Source organism: Euleptes europaea, chromosome 7 (genome assembly GCF_029931775.1).
Source record: "Euleptes europaea isolate rEulEur1 chromosome 7, rEulEur1.hap1, whole genome shotgun sequence".
NCBI classification, from domain to species: domain Eukaryota; kingdom Metazoa; phylum Chordata; class Lepidosauria; order Squamata; family Sphaerodactylidae; genus Euleptes; species Euleptes europaea.
Genome location: NC_079318.1, coordinates 61,971,090 through 61,993,519, shown reverse-complemented (window position 1 = coordinate 61,993,519; position 22,430 = coordinate 61,971,090). Strand labels below are relative to the sequence as shown.

The following is a 22,430-nucleotide window of genomic DNA, read 5'->3' as shown; positions in this document are numbered from 1 at the left end:
TTACGTCTTTTCTTCAACTGTGGTTGTCATTTTGAGGCTTGTCCTCACAATATATATTTTCCAATAGCTTTCACTGTTGTGATCTCATTGCCTTTAATTAGGTTTCTTGTAGTGCTGTTTTTTCCATTTCAACCACCTGGAGGTTGGAAACTGTATTCCAGCAGCAACTCCCATCCACCTTGCACAGGCTGAGGGCCACCTAGGGTTGCCAGCTTATGAAATTCCTGGTGATTTGAGGGCGGTGCTTGGGGAGGGACTCCAGCAGGGTTGTGATGCTGCAGATTCCAGCCTCCAAAGCTGGCATTTTCTTCAGGGGAGCTGATCTCTTCAGTCGGAAGATCAGTTGGATTGCTGGGAGAACTGCAGGTGGAGGTCAGCAGCCTTAGGGCCACCTCCTGCTTGACCCTTGCAGGGAACAGTGGGGGGGGGGGTGGCAGTGATTACGGGGGTCCTGTATGGCCTTTTGGCTCGGGCCCAGAATCATTAAGATTGCCCCTGGCAAGACCAGGTGAGACCAGGTGAGAGATAAAACACCGGGGGAGCCAAGGGAGGGGACTCTATGGCAAATTTGTATTTGCCTCATATAATGTGCAAAATCATCATGAAATACAGCCACTGGCTCAGTAATTAGGGTTGCCAGGTCCCTCTTCGCCAATGGCGGGACATTTTGGGGGGGAGCCTGAGGAGGGCAGGGTTTGGGGAGGGACTTAGAGTCCAATGGCCACAGGGACCATTTTCTCCGGGTGAACTGATCTCTTTCGGCCGGAGATCAGTTGTAATAGCAGGAGATCTCCGGCTAGTAGCTGGAGGTTGGCAACCCTATCAGTAATGCTGCATATTTATAAGTACTAAACATGGGGAAAACAAACTTGTTTGGAGTTAACTGGTTTTGGGGGGAAAGTGGGAGAAGAGGCAGAATAGTGTGGAGCTACTTGAGAGTAGGTACCAAAAGGTAAAGTGAATTTAAAAGAAGGGTTCACTTCAAATATTTGGGAACTATTGGCTTAACAACAGTAATACTTGAGCCTTTGGTGGCTAATGCGTTTGGGTTTTTTTTGTCCTGCATGTGTATGAGCAGTGAAATGAATTTAAATGAATTAGCAGAGTAATGTCCCTTAAGGCTTCAGCTGAGCCTCCTCTGCCAGGCTGCCTTCCCACACATGGTAGGCCATCCAGCGGCCAGCTATTCACTGTGAGTCAGGGGAAGGCCTTGGTTTCAGTTCAACAGCCTGTGGAATTCCAGTGAATCTGCTATGCAGCAGTATGTCAGCACGCCAGCAGCCTGCGGCGGGGATGCCAAACTAGAGACATAAGGCAAGCTGTTTGATGCACTTCTTTTGGCTTATGCTGGGATTTCAGCCCTAATGTACGACGTGTTTGACACTGCATTCTGTTCTCTTGACACGTAAGCCTCTAAAGCAAGTCTGAAAATGAGCGAGTGTGGCGCATTTGAGCCTGGATGTCTAAGCTGAATATTCTGCTTAAAGGGAAGGGCTGCGGCTCAGTGGTGGAGCATCTGCTTGGGGCATGTAGAAGGTTCAGTGCTCAATCCCTGGCATCTCCTGTTAAAAGAATATAGTAGTAGGTGATGTGAAAGATCTCAGCTTGAGACCCTGGAGAGCCACTGCCAGCCTGAGTAGACACACTGACCTTGATAGACCCGTGGTCTGATTTTCTATAAGGCAGCTTCCAACTCTCTTGCAGGTGGGACACAAGGCCCAGGGCGGTCGTTGTATCTTAACAGTACTCTGTATTGTGTGATAGTTCTAGGAGGGTAGCAGTGTTGGTTTGCAGTGGAAAAGGAGATTTGAGTCCAGTAGCGCCTGGACCCTCATATCTGTGAGACCACCTCTCCCTCTGCTGTCCGACACGACAGCTTTGCTCACCAGAGCAGGGTCTTCTTCAGGTGCCAACCTGCAAATGGGCAAAATCAACAACTGCTTGTATATGTGCCTTTTCCATTGTGGCCCCCACCTTATGAACTGGCCTGCCTGAGGAGGTCAGGAAGGCTCCCATTCTCCTGGTTTTCTGCAAACTGTGCAAAACTGAATTATTCAAGAGTGATTTTTTTGCACAGGCAGTAGAGTCTCATTGTACTAAATGTTTCTCAGAGTTACTTGGATCAGTTGTTAGGGACTGTGGTCTATACTACTGTGTATAGTTTGCTGAAACTAGGATCCTGCTATGTAATTTTTGCCTCCTGGGCAATGCAGTCCTACGGGCTGCCTGTGCTGCCGCGTCTGGCTACTGGTGTAACCATGGGGCCACTAGTCTGCTCCCTGAAGAGTTTGGTTAGCGACTGGCTGGCAGGAAAAAGAGGGTGTTGCTGGGTTTCTGAGGCTGCAACCACATCAGTGTCCTCGATAACCATGCCATAGCACCCCTACCTGGTGGTTTGTTGTGACAGCTGAGCCTTGATGGATAGAGTAGGGATAATCAATTTGGCTGGCAGGACCATGAACCTACTCCTGTGCATGTCACAGGTGAAGGGGGGGGGAAGGGGCATGCCTGGGGATCGAGGCTCCGTGTCTGCAGCACACACCAACACCCCCTTAAAGGGTCTGAGCCCTGCCATCGGCCACTGGGCAGCTGACAGAGTTGGCAAGGGCCCTAGCAATCCCCCTCCCATGGAAACCGCAAGCAGGCCCTCAGCCCATATGGTGCAAAGAGTGGGGAGGGGCTGTGGCTCAGTGGTAGAGAATCTGCTTGGCATGCAGAAGGTCCCAAGTTCAATCCCCGGCATCTCCAGTTAAAGGGACTAGGCAAGTAGGTGATGTGAAAGACCTCTGCCTGAGACCCTGGAGAGCCGCTGCCGGTCTGAGAAGACAATACTGACTTTGATGGACCAATAGTCTGATTCAGTATAAGGCAGCTTCATGTGTTCATGTGTTGAAAGGGTGCCATCACCTAGAAAGGGGCATGGGGACACATATGGAGCATGAAGCGCCCTGCCCCCCAGATGTCTGACTGGGACAGCTGCCTCTCTTCCATCCTTGGAGAAGGCTGAATCTCCAGCAGCTATGTGGTCAGAAACCCTTTGAGCTTGCAGGCAATCTGCCCCCCCCCCATCCACTCTGCCCGCAGCGACTCTAGTCCCTGCTCAGGTGACCTCGGGACAGGGAGCCACAACCTGGTGGCACTGTGGATCTCCCCTGCGATATGGGAGTGCTTCAATGTCTCCCGAGTAGCGTCCTCCTTCGGCTGCTGTACTGAGTGATTGTTCCATTCCCATTGTTAGCACACCGGAACCCTTGTGGAATGCATGGAAATGGGTTTGAGACCCCGGCTCCTGGGTGGGATCCTTCTTGAGCTCCTCCCCCATCAATCATTCATCAACTAAGAAAACACTCAGCCAGGTTGCAGGAGCCGGACTGGGGAAAGTGGGGAGCAGGCAAATTTGAAACTGACATAAGCAGCCGCAACTGTGGTACCACGTGTCAGCCTCTGCCTCAGAGAACATAGAAACAGAGGGGAAGGAGAAGCAAATGTAGCCACTCAATGAAGCCCAAGGCTGCCTGATAAACCCCACATGTACTGTCTCTGGGGACCACATTAGTACCCTCAGAGGGTACTAATTAGTACCCCAGAGGGTCGGACCAGAACCAACGGGTTGAAATTAAATCAAAAGAGTTTCCGTCTAGACATTAGGAAGAATTTTCTAACCGTTAGAGCGGTTCCTCAGTGGAACAGGCTTCCTCGGGAGGTGTTGAGCTCTCCTTCCCTAGAGGTTTTTAAGAGGAGGTTAGATGGCCATCTGTCAGCAATGCTGATTCTATGACCTTAGGCAGATGATGAGAGGGAGGGCATCTTGGCCATCTTCTGGACATGGAGTGGGTGCAGCGACTACAAGCAGCTGTGAGTGCCTTGCTGGGCACAGCCATGTCTGTTGTGGCCTGCCAGCGACTTCACTCCATGGCCCATAGGATAAAACTCTGCTACCACCCCTGAAGCACAGGCTACTGACATCTGAACCATGCTCCTCTGTCCTGCAGTGAAGTACTCAGTGACTGCTAGTGACCCATCCACCATGGCAACTGCCGCATAGGGCTCTATTTCTGCAAGGGAATGAGTTCAAGGGTTGTGTGGCGACCTACTCCACTTAGAATGGAGGGCTCCACTGCACATACCCCCCCCCATCAAAACACCCTGTCATGGGTGAGCCTGCCAAAGAAATGAGCTTACAGCCCGGTGCGGAGCCAAAAATTTGGGCCCCCTCCCAGGGCAGCTGTCCCGAAGCACTCCCCATGCACCAATCCCCCTTGTATGCAAGGGGCCATGGTGCTGGGAGGTCGTTGTTCCTGCTATGCCCGCTTGACCGCAGCACTGCTGGGTTTGGGTGTGGGAGGAAGTGTTGCCAGGGCGGCTCCAGGCCATGACCAAGGGGAACAGGGAAGCAGGCATGGGAAACAGGCCCTTGCTTAACTGTCAGTGCACGGCCAGGCCTTTGGGTCCTGCTTCCAGAGTTGGGGTACCTGTTTGGGTTCTACAGGAGAGGTCATCTACAGACTATGGACTTCGCTGTCCCCTTTGGGTGTTGGTGCAAAGTGGTTGCCCAGTAGTACTAAGTGCCCTTTCTGTGCTTTTCCTGCCGCCAAGGTGCCTTGCTGCTCGCTCTAAATTCACACACCAGGGTGCTCTGAGACAGTCTTGTGCCCAGTGTCCTATCTTGTGAGTTGTGCTGCATCCTAGCTGGGGGGTTTTAGGGCTGGGGAGGGGCTTTGGCCCCCCACAGGAGAGGGATTCGATTGGCCGCTGCTGTAGTCAGCATCCTGAGAAGCTCCAAGCCTTATGGGTGTGTCTGCACCAGTGGGAGGTTTTTCACTGTGGACTATGTTATGTTTTTGGGTGGTGTAACTTTCTGCCTGTGACAGGGGGCACTCCCAGCCTGAAATGGCTTTGAAAGCTGACTAAATGCCCCCATGCCCTACAACCACACTGCTGCAGGCACCTACGCCTCTCTTCCACCAATGGGCAGCTGCTGCAGGGCTGCAACAGTGTCCGAGAACGGTGGAGCAGCGCTGGGGCCTGTGCTGGTGTAACTGAGTTTTACACCAGTGTATCTCGGAGATTTGCTGTTACAACACTCAGTCTGCTCCCTTTGCACGTTCAGCCCACCCCTCCCCCCTTAGGATTACACTGTTAATGTGTCATGGTAATACTTACGCTTTACCTCAGTTCTGGTTGGTTCTAAACCCTAATTCCTATTACAGTGTTAATTGAATGTCCCATCCTGCTTATTGTATTGGCTCACTATGTTGTAATCTGCCTTGAGTCCAAGTGAGAAAGGCGGACTATAAATAAATAAATATCTGAATAAGGGAGCTTTGTCTCTTGAAAGCGTATACCCTGAAAATCTTATTGGTCTCTAAGGTGCTACTAGACTTGAATCTGGCTCCTGTATTGCATGATTATTCAATATTCTTTTCAATTGTCTGTTTTATAGACCTTTGTCATCTCATTTGGGAAAAGCAGGAGATAGATGTGATTCTATATTCACTTTGGGAGTGAAAGCACTCCCAGGCTATAGATTAAATGTGTGAAGATTAAGATGTGTGGTTGAGGTACATAAACCATGTTTTGACTTGGGAAGTCACAGTCCTGCAACTGGCTTGCTAACATTCTGAGTCCCGACCATGCAATTTCAGTCCGTGAATGTGGCTCCTTTTCTGCATATCAGGAATGATAGACTATGCCATTTCTTGGCTGTTTCTAGAGTATCATTCCTTTATTTTACTGGTTCATAATTTGTCTCTTTTTACCAGATGACCTTGGTTGACCTAATTATCTATGGATCTCTTAGGATCTCGAACATTCAGAGCGTCAGGTGGTCAAGAACCATGAGGCCCATCTTCTTAATAAACTTTGCAGAAAGTCGACAGGTAAAAAAAAATGGCTTGTATTTAGGGTTGCCAACTCCAGCCTACAAAATCCCTGGAAATTCAGGGCAGCACCTGTTGGGGGGTGGGAATTCGGAGAGGGGTTTCACCTAGAATCTTTAGTATACTGTAGAATTTGTCCTCTGAAGGAACTAATCTCTGTAGTCTGGAGATCAGTTCTAATTTCAGGAGAACTCCTGACCCCACCTGAAGGCTGGCAACCCTACTTGAGTTTCTGAAATAAGCATGCTTGTTTATCAAATTAATTGGCAACTGGTCAGTGGACATTCTTTATAAAGTGAAAAGGGCCTTGCTTTAGCTTTGTATCATGTCTTTTCCAAAGACTTTTCCTCTCCCTCTGAAATTGCTTTCTACTTTTTCTTCTCTCTCTATGCAAACCTGCAGGCTTTAGCCTGACCTAGCTTGGGGGAAGCTAAAAGCATGAGGTAAGGTATCATTAGGTCCTGGAAGTAGGAGAATATAACTTCTGTATGCAGTGGGAGAGCTGGGGGTTCTGCATGTAATGAAGATAGTCGATTCTGAGGTTAATTGGATGGTCTAATGAGACACCAGGGTGTGTGTGGCCAAAACTGGGTCTTCCCTGAGGTTTTAAAAATGAAATAACTGTGGCCACCTATGACTGCTCAGAATAGAGCTATGGGGGGAGGGGTTAGGGGGAGTTTAACTCTGGCCAATGCACAGTTTGTTCATCTTGCTCTTAACTAGTAGCTGCTGCTTCTTGACAGATCCGAAGGGCATTCCGTAGCATCCGTAACACCCTGCCTGAGATCACCTACGTCTTTCTTCTGTTCATGTTCAGCGTTCTGATGTTTTCTCTTATGGCCTTGAAACTCTTTGGGGACAGGTAAGATTTTTATTTATTTGTTTTATATCCTACTTTTTTTCTCCAGTGGGGACCCACAGATTGTTGTCAGCCTTTTTGCACAAAGGGAGGGAAAGTGGTCATGCTTTCTAATACGCAGCTAAGACGACCATGTGTTACTTTTAGGGCTGCTCCCTCCCATATGTACCTATCCAACTTCTTGGATCATCAGCTGGCCTTCTTGTGACTATAGAGGCTCAGTGAGTTGAGGATGGATGGAGTTCGTGGCATTGTTGTTGTGCAATCCCTTCCTGTGAGATGTCCCCCTTTTCCTCTCCATGGCTTGATTTCTGTGAAAAGCTGCTTTTGGGGGCCAACTTACATGTGATGCTGGAGATCCATGAGAAGAGCCTCCTAGGTGTAACTTAGGTGTAAAAAGCTGCTGCTGCTCTGTGTGTGTAAGAGAGAGTGTAGAGACTATGGTTTGAGGCTCCAGTTCTGGAAAAGGGCATTAACTTTTCCTGTTCCTCATTTCCCCAGTTGAAAATGGCCCTCCCAGATTGCACTTAGTCCATCTGTATGTGAGAAGACTGCATTATGTCTTCTCTTCCCATCTCCCAGGCTAAAAGCAGCTGGAGGAGAGCATTTTAGGCTGGAGAAATTGTAGACTTTGGCTGGGGCTGAGCTGTCTGTTTTCTGATGTTTGAAAATGTGTCATGATTTTAGTTGCCTGCTGTGGTTTGGTTTAATTATGTTTGTCAGGTTTTTGAGGTATTTGATTTTTTTTTACTTAAACTCTATTGGTAGTTGTCTGGTATTCTTTGATAGGTGGGATAAAACATTTTGAACAATTCCATCAGCATTCATTTTATCACATAACTGTTACCCATGAAATATTAATAACCAGTTGGAAGTAAATAATACAGAGTGAGAAAGAGGAGCTCTATATGATACATCATTGTTGGGCGTATAACTAGGGTGGCTGAGACACCTACTCTTCTTCATCTTCTCCCTGGTGTAGCACAAAATGGGTGTCAAAGGTAATGTAGTTTCTAGCCCCAGATACTGAGAGGGTAGCAGGTCAGGTAGAATGGCCCTTCTATCTTCTCATTAGCCCACAGCCAAACACAGCAGCTCTTATTTGGGGTTTAGCGAAGTCTGGAGACATGGAACCCTCCAACCAGCTGGTGAGTAGCCAGCCAGTGGTCTTTGTGAATGGCGGGAGGGAAGGGGATATAAGTCCATGACAGTTCTTTACTAGGCACAAATATCACCACTTACCTCCAGACTAACTCCTGTCATGCCTACTGCTGTATCCAATAGTACAATGGCTGGCAGCCCTGTGGATGATGGTAGCCACTCAACACCGACCAATAAGGTGGGTTCTCTGCAGGTTTTGGGGACTCTGCCTGGATATGTAGAAAAATCTGCTTTGTAAATTAGCAAAAGAGAGAAAAAATGGCCTGATGAAGACAGAAAATGCTCCAGAATGGGTAGAATATTCAACAGCCTTTTAAATGAAAGGTGTACGTGTGAAATTAGCCTGCTAAAGCCTCTGCGAGATCTTGAGGGGTTGGATTTTCTAAACTGGTCTCTTCTCCCTCTTTTCCTCTCCATATTCCTTGCTGGCTGCCAGTTTGTATGTGTGTATAAATTTCCAGATCCTTCTCCTAAACTCTTGTGCTGCTGGGATGGGGGGCGCGCTTGCTTGCTTTTATAATCATCTGGCTAGTTATGACAAACACTTCCATAATGGTGTGTAGACAGGCTTAGTTGATCTTGTAGCCATTAAATGACCTCTCTGGCTTTTTAAAAAAATGACCCACACATTTGGCGTAAGCTTCTGTGAATGCCTTGGAGGAAGAGCAGGAGACAGCCTTCTGGCAAAGGGCTAAAGTGGGATGGGGACAGTGCTGAGTGTGGTTCTGTGGGGTCTTTTCTTTCTAGGGTGCTGTCTGGAGATATAGGAGAACAGATGCTGTCTCTTCCATCTCTGTCACCTCTGCAGCAGCAGCACACACCAGAAGGGGGACAAACAGTGCATGTGGAAAGCCTCTTGTGAGAGTAGCTCTGAACAATCTCTTACACAGCTGGCCTTGACCCCTTCGCATTTGTTTCCTTTGCTGCTTAGGAATCTGAAGACAGTGGAGGGCTTGCCATATTTTACAGATTACCTGAACATCGTTTTTGATATGTATGTGCTGGTGACCACGGCAAATAGTCCCGATGTCATGTACGTATATCCCCTGTTCAGGCGCTAGATTTTTCCTTCTAGCATAAATCGATGAAATGTAGATTTGTAGCAGTGGGACTCTTTTCAGCAGAGGAAGGAACTCTTTGACCTTATTGACATGGTAATCTGAAAGTGCCGTTACCCTTTGGTTGACTCTCTGCAAATCCATGTTCTGTCTTGATATTTCTCTGGGGAGGGGCTGTCACTCAGAGTTAGAGCATATCCTCGGCATGCAGAAGGTCCCAGGTTCGATCCCAGACATCTCCAGCTATAAAAAGGATCAGGAGGTAGGTGATGCAAAAGACCTCAGCCTGAAACCCTAGAGAGCCTCTGACCATTTGAGTAGTCAATACTGACTTTGATGGACCAATGATCAATTCAGTATAAGGCAACTTCATGGGTTTATGTAAGGAGCATTTTTTTTCCTGTGGATACCTCACTGTGCTTTCTCAGATTGGATCAAAGGTAGTTTGAGAAAGCATAGAGAAATAATAAGGAAAACACGTAAAGGGAACAAATGTACAGCAAGGCAGTGAGGAAGCTTGGAGGAAAAACACTTCACAGTTCAGCACCCAAACCATGGGGAAAACCACCAGATGAAAAGACTGCTGGTGTCTGGCTACATACAAGGCCCTGACAGCAACTGGCCCTGTGAGCCTGTTAAGTGTGGAGTGAACTCACGTACCCACTGCAGAATACTAGGTGGTTATATAGTGCTTTCAGAGATCAAAGTGCTCCATGTTATCTTTATTCTTAAACAGCCCTGTAAAGTAGGCCAGTATATCTCTGTTACAGACGAGGCTGAGTGAGAATGGCTTCTTGAAGCCCCCTTAGCCAGTTGAACCAGAGACTTTCTGGACCACGGCTCATCCTCCTGGCCCCTACTCTTGGGAAGCACTTCCATGGAATTCAGTAGTACCTTGAGCAACAAAGCTGCAAGCATTTTCAGTAGTACTTTTCGTAACTGCTGTTTTCTGTCCTGCAGGATGCCAGCTTACAATTTCAGTGGGTGGTACTGCTTGTTTTTCATAACCTATGTGATTATCAACACCTACATCTTTATGTCCGTCTTCTTGGCTGTGGTGTACAACAACTACAGGAAACACTTAAAAGTAAGTTCTGCATGAGGAAAGGAAGCACATTCTGGGTTTGTTTTATGACAGTGGTGGAAAGGTATCTCCCTGTGGAACAGTAGTTCCCAGTAGCTGCTATGGAGGCTACGGATAAGGTTGCTGCCTAATCATTGTTAGCCAAATTTGAAATCAATGTGGCATCGTGGCTAGAATGTGGGAGTAGGATCCTGGGAGACCCAGGTTCAAATCCCCATTCTGCCATGGAGGCTTGCTGGATGATCTTGGGCTAGAATCATAGAGTTGGAAGGGGCCATACAGGCCATCTAGTCCAATCCCCTGCTCAATGCAGGGTCAACCTAGAGTATCCCTGACAAGTGTTTGTCCAGCTGCTGCTTGAAGACTGACAGTGAGTAATTTTCAGCCTACCTCACAGGTTGATGGTTAGAAAAATCTAAGTTGTTTTGGGTCCCCATTTGGAAGAAAAGGAGGAGATAAATAAATGCAAACTTTCCACTTTTCAAAACAAAAACCTTGGCTTGTGATGGTCCCCGCCCCCACTTTTTACTTTGAATGAAACTGCAACACTAGCCTGACAGATTAGAATGGCACAGCATTGTTGATGTACTAGCAGTTGGGTTGAAGCTGTGGCTCTTTGTTAGAGCATTTACCTGTTATGCAGAAGGTCTCAGGTTCAATTCCTGGCATCTCCAGTTAAAAGGATTAGGTAGTAGGTGGTATGAAAGACCTCTGCCTGAGGCCCTGGAGAGCTGCTGCCAATTAGAGTAGAAAGTACCAACCTTGACAGACTAATTGTCTGATTTGTGTGTCCAGGTAGTGTTGGTAGTAGTGTCCTCCTGTGATCACTGGACTTCTGCTGTGAGATGAATCAGCCTCAGATGCTATTGTGAATGCTTTTAGCAATCTGAATGCTGTCCTTCTTTCGCATTGTGCTAACATGTAAACTCTCTAGCTGTTTCAGAGTGTGGGAAAGGTTGCTGGATGGATATCTTCCTTGGCACCCCTGTACAAAGGCTACTAATCACCTCAATTCATTGTCAGTACATATCATGCTGTTCCCTTTAATTCTGTGTTTGCAAAACTATTCTACAAAATCTAATATGCAGCTTTAAGATTTTATCATGGGAAAAGTTTGTGCATCCCTAAAAACTACTAACTTTTCTTGCAAGACCTCTTGTGATGTCTGCCGTTCCCAAACGGTGTCCTAGGCCATATTGGTGTGCTACAGGAGGAGGTGGTGAATGCCTTGAAAAATGAGGCTCCATGTTGGTCCATTTGTCACTCTGTGCTTTTCCACAGTGGAGATGCCCCATGCAACAATGAGTTCCCATTCACTCCTTGCAACCTAAAGATAAAGCATGGTTTCATCTCTAAGCCATGATTGATCCTGCAAAGGAGAAGGAGGGATACTAAGAGCCACTATGAACAGGACTACCCTCCAGTTGTGAGGGGACACCTGCCTAGTGATCTGGAAGCTTACCTAGGAAATGCCTCGTCCTCCAATTTAGATCCAGAAAAATATTTGCACTCAGTGTGTCAAAAGTCTAGGAAATGTTGACCTATGTAGACATTGTAAGAAACATTATCCCTTAACATTGAAGCATTCTTATGAACCACCTTGTAAAGGGGCTCTTTTAAAGTGATAACTTTTATGTTCTTCAGAATGAGATCCGTAAACTTGTTTACATGAAGCGTCGCAAGATGATAGAAGCCTTCAACCTATTGAAGATCAAGGAGGGAACGGAGTTTGTTGTCAAAGAGGACAAGTGGAAGAGTTTGATCAAACTGGTGGCTCCTGACATCAGCACGTCTCATCGAGAACTTCTGTTAAGGATATCTGACGAAGAACAAAAAGGCCACGTGGGTAAGTAGCACCAGACTGACAGATCACCTGAGCCAGCCAGATAGAAGCTGAAGTTGCCAGGAATGGGGAAGAATGAGAAGCAGTAGGGAGTCATGTCTCATTCAAGGAAGAACAAGTACTTCAAAGAGCTCCATAGCCTAAAAGCAGTCCTGTGCTACTTGTGTTAAAAAAAAAAAAAAAACTTTCGAATGTGGAGCAAGGTAGAAGTGGGGGCAGGGGCTGAATTCTCCCATTATGATATACCCATGATATGTACATAAATTGTTCGTTTGGCCTAGTGAGATGGAGGTGAAGTCCTGAGGTTGTAGAATGGACTATACTCCTTAAAACTGAGGAACATATTCCCTGTGTGTGTGGGGCGGGGGGGAAGCATCAGGCTCAGAGAAAGCCAATTAGCTCAGCTGTTTTTCTACTGTACTCGATTTTATCTTGCAGAGCATATTAGGGAGGGGACCATTCAAAAATGTTTTTTGCTACTTACAGTCTGAAATGCTCATTTTAATGAGGATCCTACTTAAAACCATGACTTGTGTTGTGTGTATATTCACCCAGAGCACTCTGTTTAGAACAGCAGCGGGCTGCAAGTCAGCTCTCCCACAATGGCCATAGCTTATAATATCTTGTTGGATATGGGCTACTGTTAGTCGAGTGTTGCAAAAGTACTGGTACAAGATGCTTTCTAAGTTCTGTTTATCCTATGCTTATGCATTGCAGACAAAAAATCTTTTGTCCGTCTGGCTGATCTTCTGAATATACAGGTGATTACGATGAAGCTCCGTAGTCACCCCCTCGCAATCTGGTTTCCGCATGTGTACAACTCTGCTTCCAGCCTCTGCATACGCAGTATAGTTCAGCACAAGTAAGTCTGTAACGATTCTCTTTTTGCAAGCGGCCCCTGATGGTCAGTGGCAGAATCCCCCTACCTGCCCGAGTGACTGTTCGGATGGCAGAGAGCTGAGCAGCTGCTTGGTTTTTAAAAAGACGAATGTTAAACTTTGAGAAAATACTTCGGAGGACTTTTCACAAATCTGTCTCATTCTCCTGCAGGGGATTCGTTTGGATGTATGATGTAATCATACTTATTAATGCAGTCTTCATAGCTCTGGATGAGAAAAATCCATTTATCTCATATGCAGAGTGGGTGTTCCTTTCTCTGTACATAGTTGAGATCCTCCTGAAGCTGTACACCTATGAACCCAGAACCTTTTTTGCAAGGAACCAGTTCTGGAACTGGTGAGTACAGCCTTCACCTGTTCAGGGGAGGGGCCGTGGCTCAGTGGTGGAGCCTCTGCTTGGCAGGCAGAAGGTCTCATGTTCAAACCTGGGCATCTCCAATCAGAAGGACCACAGACGTAGGTGATGTGAAGGACCTCTACCCAAGACCTTGGAGAGCCATTGCCAGTCAGACTAGACAAGACTGACCTTGATGGGCCAGTGGGCTGATTCAGTGTAAGGCAGCTTCATACATGTTCATAATGGGATGGGAAAGGCGCTCTACACCTCTGCACTGAGTTAGTTAGATGATTTGCCATGCACCCTTCTTGTATTTGGTGTTTTTAATGTCCAAGTAGCGATGTGCACTCACTTCCAACCTAATGGGGAAAACAAATCAAAGAAATGCCATTTGTTGCATTCATTAGTGAATCCGATACCGTGGCAGGGGGACAAATGAACATATTTTGTCTGTTACATTTATTTCCCCTATGCCTGGTTTTCGAGACTAGGATGGTCAGCAGAGAGCAAAAGATGTGAATGTTTCCCACTGTAATGGAAGCAAATGCATTAGTACTAATAATACCACTAACACAAAAGGAGACCAAAGCTCATGAGGTGTGCCGCCCTATATGCTGCTGAGGTCAAATTCACTTGACAGATGAACTTGGTTTACTGCTGTAGTCTGTGGCTATGTAAGGTACTAATGTCATTCATGATTATTGCTGTTTTCAAAGTAGAATCTCTAGGGCCTGGCACAGAAGGAAAGAGTCATGTGGAGATAAACTGGTGCCATTGGAGCACAGCCCCATAGAGCAAGGAGCATTTGGTCAGCCATATTTCCACTATGATGCCAGCCATCTGAGGTTGGGACATAATTAGGCTTACCAGGTCCTGTAGCTCCATTGACGGGAGCTTTTCTGCAGCGTGTGGTGTGTGCGTGCCTGGTGTGATGCGCCTGCACGCCTGCTGCAATGCGTGTGCGTGTCCCACACAACGCGCCTATGTCACTTCCAGGTTTACTCGGAAGCAAAGCAGACACTATCAATCTCTGCCGAAACTCTATGGTTTCCATAGAGTTTCTGTGGAGGTTGCTAGAGCGTCCGCGTCACTTCCAGGTAAACCCTGAAGTGACGTAGGTGTGTCGCGCATGCATGTGTTTTGGCCGCCAGCCCTCAGCTGGTCGGTGGGCAGCCCGGTGGATTGCCGGGATTTTACCCACCACCACCGGGCACTTGGCAACCCTAGACATAATGGACAGGAAGGGAAGCTGTTCTTCTCACTGTCATGGCCTGATTGGATGTGATACCAAGCCTAGGACCATGTGAAATGTATGGGCTCTTAATTTTTGTCACACAAAAAATTGAATGCATACTTTGTCCCAACTCCTCTGTCAGAAGAAAAAGCCTGAAGTTCTTCATGCAAAGTTACTACATAATATAATTTGGGAGTTCAGCCAAGGGGAGGGGTCGAATCACTATCAGCCTTCCCTCTGCTGTCAGCTGCAGGCTGGCTAGATGCTGAGGGCCTCAGCTTGGGGGAAAGGTTGGGATTGGTCTTATTTATCTTTTTTTTAACTTCATTTGTACACTGCCTTTCTCCCTTATGGGGGCCCTAAAGCAACTTGCATCATTCTCCTCTCTTTCATTTTATCCTCACAACAACCTTGTGAGCTAGGTTAGGTTGAGTTTGTGTGACCGGTCCAAGATTACCCAGCAATCTTTGATGGCAGAGTGGGGATTCGAATCTGGGCCTCCCAGATCCTAGTCCAACCACTGCACCAAAAAAATTACACCTTGTTTTTTTCCCATATAAAAACCCCCAGCACAGGCATGGGGAACATGGGCTTGGGGAGAAGGAGCACCGCCCTCAGCACCCTCACCACGGCAACATGGCACAGCCCTAGTCAGACGCGACGGGTCGCGCGTGCCCACAGAGAGGGCTCGGTGTGCTAGCTGCGGCACGCATTCCATAGGTTCACCAACACGGGTCTATGTCCCAATGCAGCATTTTTTTCATTCCTTAAACTAAAGACATCATGAGTATCAGACAGTTTTCTGACTTTGGCTGTATGTGGTGTTCCTCCCCTCCCCCCGCCAGATGTTTTAAGCATTAAGTAACTTTACTACTAGATAACTAAACCTGGGCAAGATTCAGCTAAATGGCTTGCAAATCATCTAAAGTATACGGATAAATGTGAATGTCACAACTAGGGCTGTCAATTCGGTTCGGTCCGAACTGAAAATCAACCGAATTTCCCCTGATTCGGTGATTTTCTGTTCGGACGGATCCGAACTCAAAAGCAACCGGGGGGGCCGAATTCAGCGAGTTCGGGAGTTCGTGAATAAATTCGGCAAATTCGGCCCCCCATCAGGGGAGCCCGCTGAAAGGCGCGGGCTACCCTTTAAACTGATCTGAGCCTCCCAGCTGGGAGGCGCAGGTCAGTTTAAAGGGCAGCCCGCCCCCCTTCAGCGGGCTCTGCTGGAGAGGCACGGGCTGCCCTTTAAACTGACCTGCGCCTCCCAGCTGGGAGGCTCAGATCAGTTTAAAGGGCAGCCCGAGCCTCTCCAGCGGAGCCCGCTGAAGGGGGGCGGGCTGCCCTTTAAACTCATCTGAGCCTCCCAGCTGGGAGGCGCAGATGAGTTTAAATGACAGCCCGCGCCTCTCCAGCGGAGAATCTAAAGGCGCACATTTGGGGGGGGGGAAATCAAAGTGATGGCAGGATTGGTGGTTAAATATTCATATTGCTAGTTGGTGGTATGCGAATTTCAGCAGACTGGATGTGTTTCTTGGCAAAGTGGATGTATGATGTTTCCTCATACAGAGTCAAATATTGGGTTTATCTAACCCATTTTGGTCTGCTCTTGCTAACTGGCAGGTGCTCTCCAAGGTGAGATCTTTCCCATCCTGTCATCTCAAATCTTTTTTTTCAGCTGGAGATACCAAGACCTGAACTTTGAATCTTGTTTATGTGAAAGGCTCCGGGCCCTTCATCTTGCGTCCCTAGTATCTAAAACTAGAAAACTTGGAGAAAGCAGTACTTAATAATAATTAAAAAAACTATGTGAAACTGCTCAAATTCAGCGACTTAGTGCTATGTGCATGAAGTATGCATAATGAGTGGCCCACAGGTGAAGGGTCACCTATGTATGGTGGCCCAGGTAAGGACTCTGTTTGAAGTTGCTTGAGACTACAAAAACAGGAGGGTTGTTGAGCATCTGGCAAGCCACATTCCAGGAGAGGCAGGCTGCATGCAACAGTGGGTTGAGTTGTGCAGACGCTTTGAAGCTTGAACCCACAGCTGTGTGTCACTAAGGCTGGAACCACATTTCACTGAATCTCCTACCGCCATTTGTAGAAGGAGCCCTGTGGCGCAGAGTGGTAAGCTGCAGTACTGCAGTCCAAGCTCTGCTCATGACCTGAGTTTGATCCTGATGGAAGTTGGTTTCAGGTAGCCGGCTCAAGGTTGACTCAGCCTTCCAACCTTCCGAGGTCGGTCAAATGAGTATCCAGCTTGCTGGGGGTAAAGGGAAGATGACTGGGGAAGGCACTGGCAAACCACCCCGTAAAACAAATTCTGCCTAGGAAACGTCGGGATGAGATGTCACCCCATGGGTCAGGAATGACCAGGTGCTTGCACAGGGGACCTTTACCTTTTTAAGTAGCTTCAAGATGAGATGTTTTGCTTAACCTTTCCCCCCTCACCTGTTGCTTTCCCTAGCTTCGCTATACAAACATTGGGATTCTAGACTAGTGTTTCCTGTCCAGTATTGGTCTGGTACCCTGAGCAAAGAGCAACTGGTGGGGAGAGTGGGGGAAAGATGCAGGGGATCAGCTGTGAATAGGGGAAGGGCTAAGCTCTTGCCCTTTGAGAATCACTGACAGAGAAGCATTGGCTGGGCAACACAAGGGCGCAACATAAACAGTGGTCCCTCCCATGGGGCCAGGAAGAGTCTGAAAACACTGTGCCCCAACCCAGCTGATTTCAGACAACCTTCTTTCCCAGCCTTCCCTGTTACATCTGGACTGTTAAGGCAGGGGGCTCAAAGTATTGTTGCCACACTTTCTCTAACATGTCACCCCCTCCTTCCTAGGTTTGATACTTTTATCATTATTTCTGCCTTGATAGCGACAGTGCTCAACACTACACTTAAATCAGGTAAGCCCTGCATTTGTGTCCAGATCTTTTTCTGTGGGGACGTATGCAGTGAGCAAGATGAAAACTCTCCATAAACCAGTCTCTGGAGCAGCCTCTTCCACAGGAGGGCATGGAATTTATATCCTGGTCGTCATGATTGGAACAACTTAGAACAGTTTCCCCCCCCCCCCAAAATTCATTTGTCACCAAAACTATTGCAATCTAAATATTGATTGATTGGATTTTTAGGCTGCTCTTCCAGACTAGGTCTGGCTCAAAGCAGCTATTTAAATATAGCGTACAATTTAATACACTATGATTCCATGTGGTTCCCTGAGTGAGTTAGAAAAGATGCTGAGAGAGGTTGGGTAGGGAGCAGAGCTGAATGCCAGGTGTGGTAGGAGGTGCCATGTCTCTGGGCTTCCATCCATTGAGTAGAGGAATCTTTGCTCCAGGGTCCTAGACTTCCTCTCCTAGAATACAATAGGGATTCAAATAAGAACAGAACTTAATGTGCACTAAATTAGAATGTCTGGCTATAAGGTCACGATCACATTCTCGCTGTATCTGAAGAAGTGAGCTATAGCTCATGGAAGCTCATACCCCGCCAGAAATGTTGTTAGTCTTTAAGGTGCTACTGGACTCTTGCTCTTTTCTACTGGCTATAAGGTAAGAGGGAAGATTTCTCACTGACATTGAGATAAGATTGGTCAAACATATGGGCAACTGGGGAGGACGTCACATGACATCCTTTTTTTCTTTTTCCTCCTCAGTGACTGTATACAACAGCCAACAAGTACTGGACATCGTGTTCATTCTGCGAGTTCTTAGGCTCATACGGATTATCGACAGTATACAAAGGTAGTTGTTCGTTAGCTCTGCAATAACAGCTATGTGCAGACTCAGAGTGTAGAGGAGTAACTGAATTAGTTACTTTTAGTAAGACACAGTTGAATGAATGGGGTGGGGGGGAACATCAGCTAGAATTCTTCCCATGTATTTCCTCTTGCTGCTTTCCTGTTTAAATTACCAGCTGTAGCTTTATAACAGAAAGATATTCCAGTGAAGTGAAAATACATTTTTTGCACAGTGCATTTTGTGCCAGATCTCTTCCATTGTGTTCTCTTTTAGGTTCCGTGTGATCATGAATACGCTCATAAACATTGTACCTACAATGCTGACCTTTGGTGGGTTGGCTCTGGTGAGCAACTTCTCATTTAACTTAATCCTAAACTAAAGAAGGTTGAGGCTCCATCCTGTATGACTTTGACAAATCAATTTAGCAATTGTTTGCTTATGGTCACGTGTCACAGCATTGTGTAAAAAAAAATAAAAAATGCTGCATTTTCCAGAAGGCTGAATCTCTTCAGTACTATTCTTTCCTCTTTTTGAAAGACAAATCTAAAAAGCTACTTTCCTCTCAGGGAAAAGTCATGTGACTGTATGGAACCTTAACATGGCTTGCTCCATCTAGTATCATCTGCTCCAAATGACAATGGCTGTTTCCAGTTTCAACCAAGCAAATGATTTTTCAGCCCTCCTGTCCAATAACTTTTTGATTGCAGATGCTAGGAACTGAACCTTGAACTTTCTGCATGCAAAAAACATTTGCTCTGCCACTGAGTTATATAGTCCTTGTGGACTATAAAACTATTATTTCAGTATGGGATGCAGAGACATGCTCTCTGGTGGAGGGCAGAAGGAAAACAGGGCCATACATGCATAGGAAGTAGAGAAGTCCATGCTTCTGTTCCCACCTTAACTTCTGTTGTGTTCCCTCAAAGACACAGGAAAAAGTATGAAGGACTTGGTGTGCTTCCCACAGAGTAAATGTGGGTTGATGCTTTGTATGCAGCTTCAATGGTACCTAGAATTATATGTGTGCAGATAGCTGTAGTGGCATCCCAAGTTGTTAGAAGGTTAAGGTGTTCAGTGATTAGCTTCTTGGGGCAGATAAGCCAGAGAAGTGGTCAAATACCTCATCTGCTCAGTAATGCGGACTGACCTTACTAATCCTTGACATATCTACTGTATGTTTAATATGCGATATGCCCATGGTAAATAGATGTCCTTCTCTTTCCTGTTAGGTGGTATATTATATCTTTGCCATTGTTGGGATGGAAATTTTCCATGGGAAGGTCCAGTTCTTTGCTGGAAACACCACCGCGCAGCATGCCTCATACTGCGGAAACCCCTCTCTAAAGGACTCTGCATTTGCTCATTCCAAATATTGCAAGAACAACTTCAATGACATTGTGTCCTCTTTCATTGTCCTAATGGAACTCACGGTTGTCAACCAGTGGCATGATATCCTTTGTAGACATACAAATGTTATTAAAAAAAAAAGATTTGGAAGGGACTGAAAGGTTAGCAAAACCAGGCCCGTCCACCCTTAGCCAAGCAGCATGTGCTTGATCCACTGCTTTCCCAGAACAGATGGGGCTCAGAAGTGCTCTTGGGGGAGAATGGGAGGCAGGTGATAGTCTTTGTACCTTCATCGTCACTCACTTTAGTTCAAAACCTTTAAAGGTTCTGAACAGCATCTAAATGTGTGCAGTGCTTCTCTCTCTCTTTTTTGTAGACCTTAACTTTGTACTCCTTGCCAGTGGATTTGCCCTTGTGACTCATCAGGCTGCGAAACTGTACTTCATCATCTTTCATATCGTCGTGGTTATTATGATTATTAAGTAAGTCCTGTGCTGATTTTGATTAGTTGGCCTGAGAGGATATTTTTATTGTGCACATTGTTTAATGCTGTGTATATACTTGTAATTACTGGCTTGGAGGGGAAAGGAGAGAAGCAATGGGATTCGCTTCCCTCTCCCTGTCACATCTTGGAGGGGAGGAACAGATCAGCTTCTCACCTCCCCATTTGCAATAGGGAGGATAGAGGCTGATCACTTCGGACCCCCATGCAGGGCTGGGGACAGAAACTGTCAGATGTGAAGCCGATCGCTACTGTTCTATCTAGGAGCAGGACAGACACCATTAGTTTTTTTTCTCCCCGCCCCAACATCCCACGTTCCCGCAAGATAAGGACTCGGAGAGACTGATCAGTTGAGAACCAGCTTTTCTCCCCCACAAGCTTCTCCCTTCATCCCTGAAAGGCCTGGGACACAGGCACAAACAGCCAGTCAGAAAGTTGGCTTTCTGCTTGTTACTGGTGAGCCGAACTGGTGGCAGTTTGAGCATCCCTAAGCATGTTTGGGATTAAGGTATCATGCAAACATATGGCCATCTGTACTCATGTTTTTTAAATCTGAGTTTTTGGTTTGTAATATGTGAATGATACAAATTGTGCAGGCCAGGAAATCTTTCATGCATTTACTGTGGGAATGGGGAGGGAAAGAAGAATGGGCAAATGTTAAATACAATGCAATGTTCCACACATCTTGACTTGATTTTTAGCATCTTTGTAGCATTTATTCTGGAAGCTTTTTTTGTGGAATATTCCCTTGAAAAGAGCGAAGTAGAAACTGCCATCGAAAAGAAAATCCAAGAACTCGGTGTAGGAATCCAGGAGTAAGTAAACATCTCTCTGCTCCCAATGCCAGTGATAGTTGAGTAACTTCTGGTTGTGCCTAGTTGCCATGTGTGAAATCAGATCTGATCCCACTCCCAGGTTAACTTGGCTATGTATGAATCTGTACTGGGGTCCCTGTCCTCTTTCCATATCTCATGATCTAAACCTTCTCATAAGCAATGGTTTTTAATAGCTATTGCTCACAGCTGCTTTAGTTGCTGGGGATAACAGCCACATTGTTGGTGACTGATTTTTTTTTTTTTTTTATGTCTTCATGGGGGCAGCACTCTCAGCCTACAGGAAAAGGGGTTACTTAGCCATAGCCTGAAAGCTAAGTTCATTTCAGCATGACTTGGATGCAGTTTCTGTGGTATTAAAAGGACCGGCAGGTTTGGTTCACAGCACAAGCAGCTGTTTGTCATGCCATGACAGTGGGAGGGCACTTTGGGTCCTTGGTTTCCTTTGCCATCCCTTCCCAACTGTTATCTCTTTTCTCTACCTGGCTGTAATGGGTGGGCCTCAGATCTTTACCCCATTCTTCATGATGAGGAGGCACTACCAATCTCTTCAGCATTTGTATGAACTTTATGGGCCTTATAAATAACAGAATCCAAGTTACTCTACAAAATGACTATAACTTGTTGCAGAAATGTGCTGTCAGGATAACTTAAATTACATGTTAGTAAAAGTTCATGCAACCGTCATGTTTTTGTTAAAGGGCAAATAAATACCAAGGGGTAGCTGGGAGCCAGTTGTGCTACCTCAAACAGGCTCAAACATTTTTTTAAAAACTCTTCCCTCTGATAACTTTGTAATGAGTGGAAGAAGAATGGGAGAGTAGGTAATGCCAAATGGCAAATAACTAACCTCCAGCCTTTGGAGAAAATGTATCAAGAAGGCTGGTAAGTCTCATGATTCCTTGATGGGTGGATTTTTAGGGAAGAACTACTGGATGGCAAACTAGTAGACAACATGGAAACCAGTGAAAATGACCTTGGAGGTGAAGAGGGGACAATAACAAAGAAGAAACCTAAAGGGCTGATGTTCAAAATTGCTTCAAAAAGTGAGTATATGCTGTCAAGAAAGCCCTGTTTGGAATCTTTCACATGCTGTAATTTTTAAGGAGAATGTCTATTGATTGAAGAGTATTGGGGGGCATGAATGGTGACCATCTTTGGTGCAATATCTAGATTTTTTAAAAGGCAAGCGTAGTAGTAACCATCTGCTCAAATGCCCAAACATTTGAGATTAGTTCCAACTCTCACCATATTTAAAAGTTTTATAAGCCACATATTCTCTAGTTTATTCTCCCAAAAATCCTGTGGGCTAGGTTTAGATGAGCAAGTGTGAGTAGCAACCTGCAGAGTGGGGATTCAAACCTGGGTCCTCCGGATCCTAGTCTGACACTCCAACTACTATTCCACACTTATGGCTATGTTTTCCATGGCTCTGTCTCATCTTTTAACTGCTACAAATAGATGTTAGTCATACTCCTTTCCCCCAGAATGGAAGAACATTTGAGATATGTGAAGCAGCAAGAAAAAGGTAGAACAGGCTCACTGAAAGAAGCATGGGTCTGCATCTTTTACCTCTTTTCCTACCCACCCTCTTTTGCAATGCAGGCCTCTTGTATGTTAACACACTTGACCATTACTGCTACCTACGTGCAG

The 22,430-nt window shown here is 46.3% G+C and overlaps 1 protein-coding gene across 1 annotated transcript in view; it reads left to right on the top strand.

Annotated features, from left to right (window-relative positions):
- LOC130480241 (two pore channel protein 1-like) overlaps positions 1-22,430 on the top strand; it is a 29,276-nt gene that overhangs the window by 5,379 nt on the left and 1,467 nt on the right. Inside the window, exons 4-17 of the mRNA XM_056852694.1 lie at positions 5,763-5,879; positions 6,623-6,741; positions 8,831-8,932; positions 9,918-10,044; positions 11,686-11,887; positions 12,602-12,746; positions 12,935-13,120; positions 17,194-17,258; positions 18,011-18,098; positions 18,369-18,438; positions 19,325-19,544; positions 19,834-19,924; positions 20,646-20,759; positions 21,699-21,823. Of these exons, the coding sequence (XP_056708672.1) occupies positions 5,763-5,879; positions 6,623-6,741; positions 8,831-8,932; positions 9,918-10,044; positions 11,686-11,887; positions 12,602-12,746; positions 12,935-13,120; positions 17,194-17,258; positions 18,011-18,098; positions 18,369-18,438; positions 19,325-19,544; positions 19,834-19,924; positions 20,646-20,759; positions 21,699-21,823 (1,771 nt within the window). The remainder of the gene's footprint in view (positions 1-5,762; positions 5,880-6,622; positions 6,742-8,830; positions 8,933-9,917; positions 10,045-11,685; positions 11,888-12,601; positions 12,747-12,934; positions 13,121-17,193; positions 17,259-18,010; positions 18,099-18,368; positions 18,439-19,324; positions 19,545-19,833; positions 19,925-20,645; positions 20,760-21,698; positions 21,824-22,430) is intronic.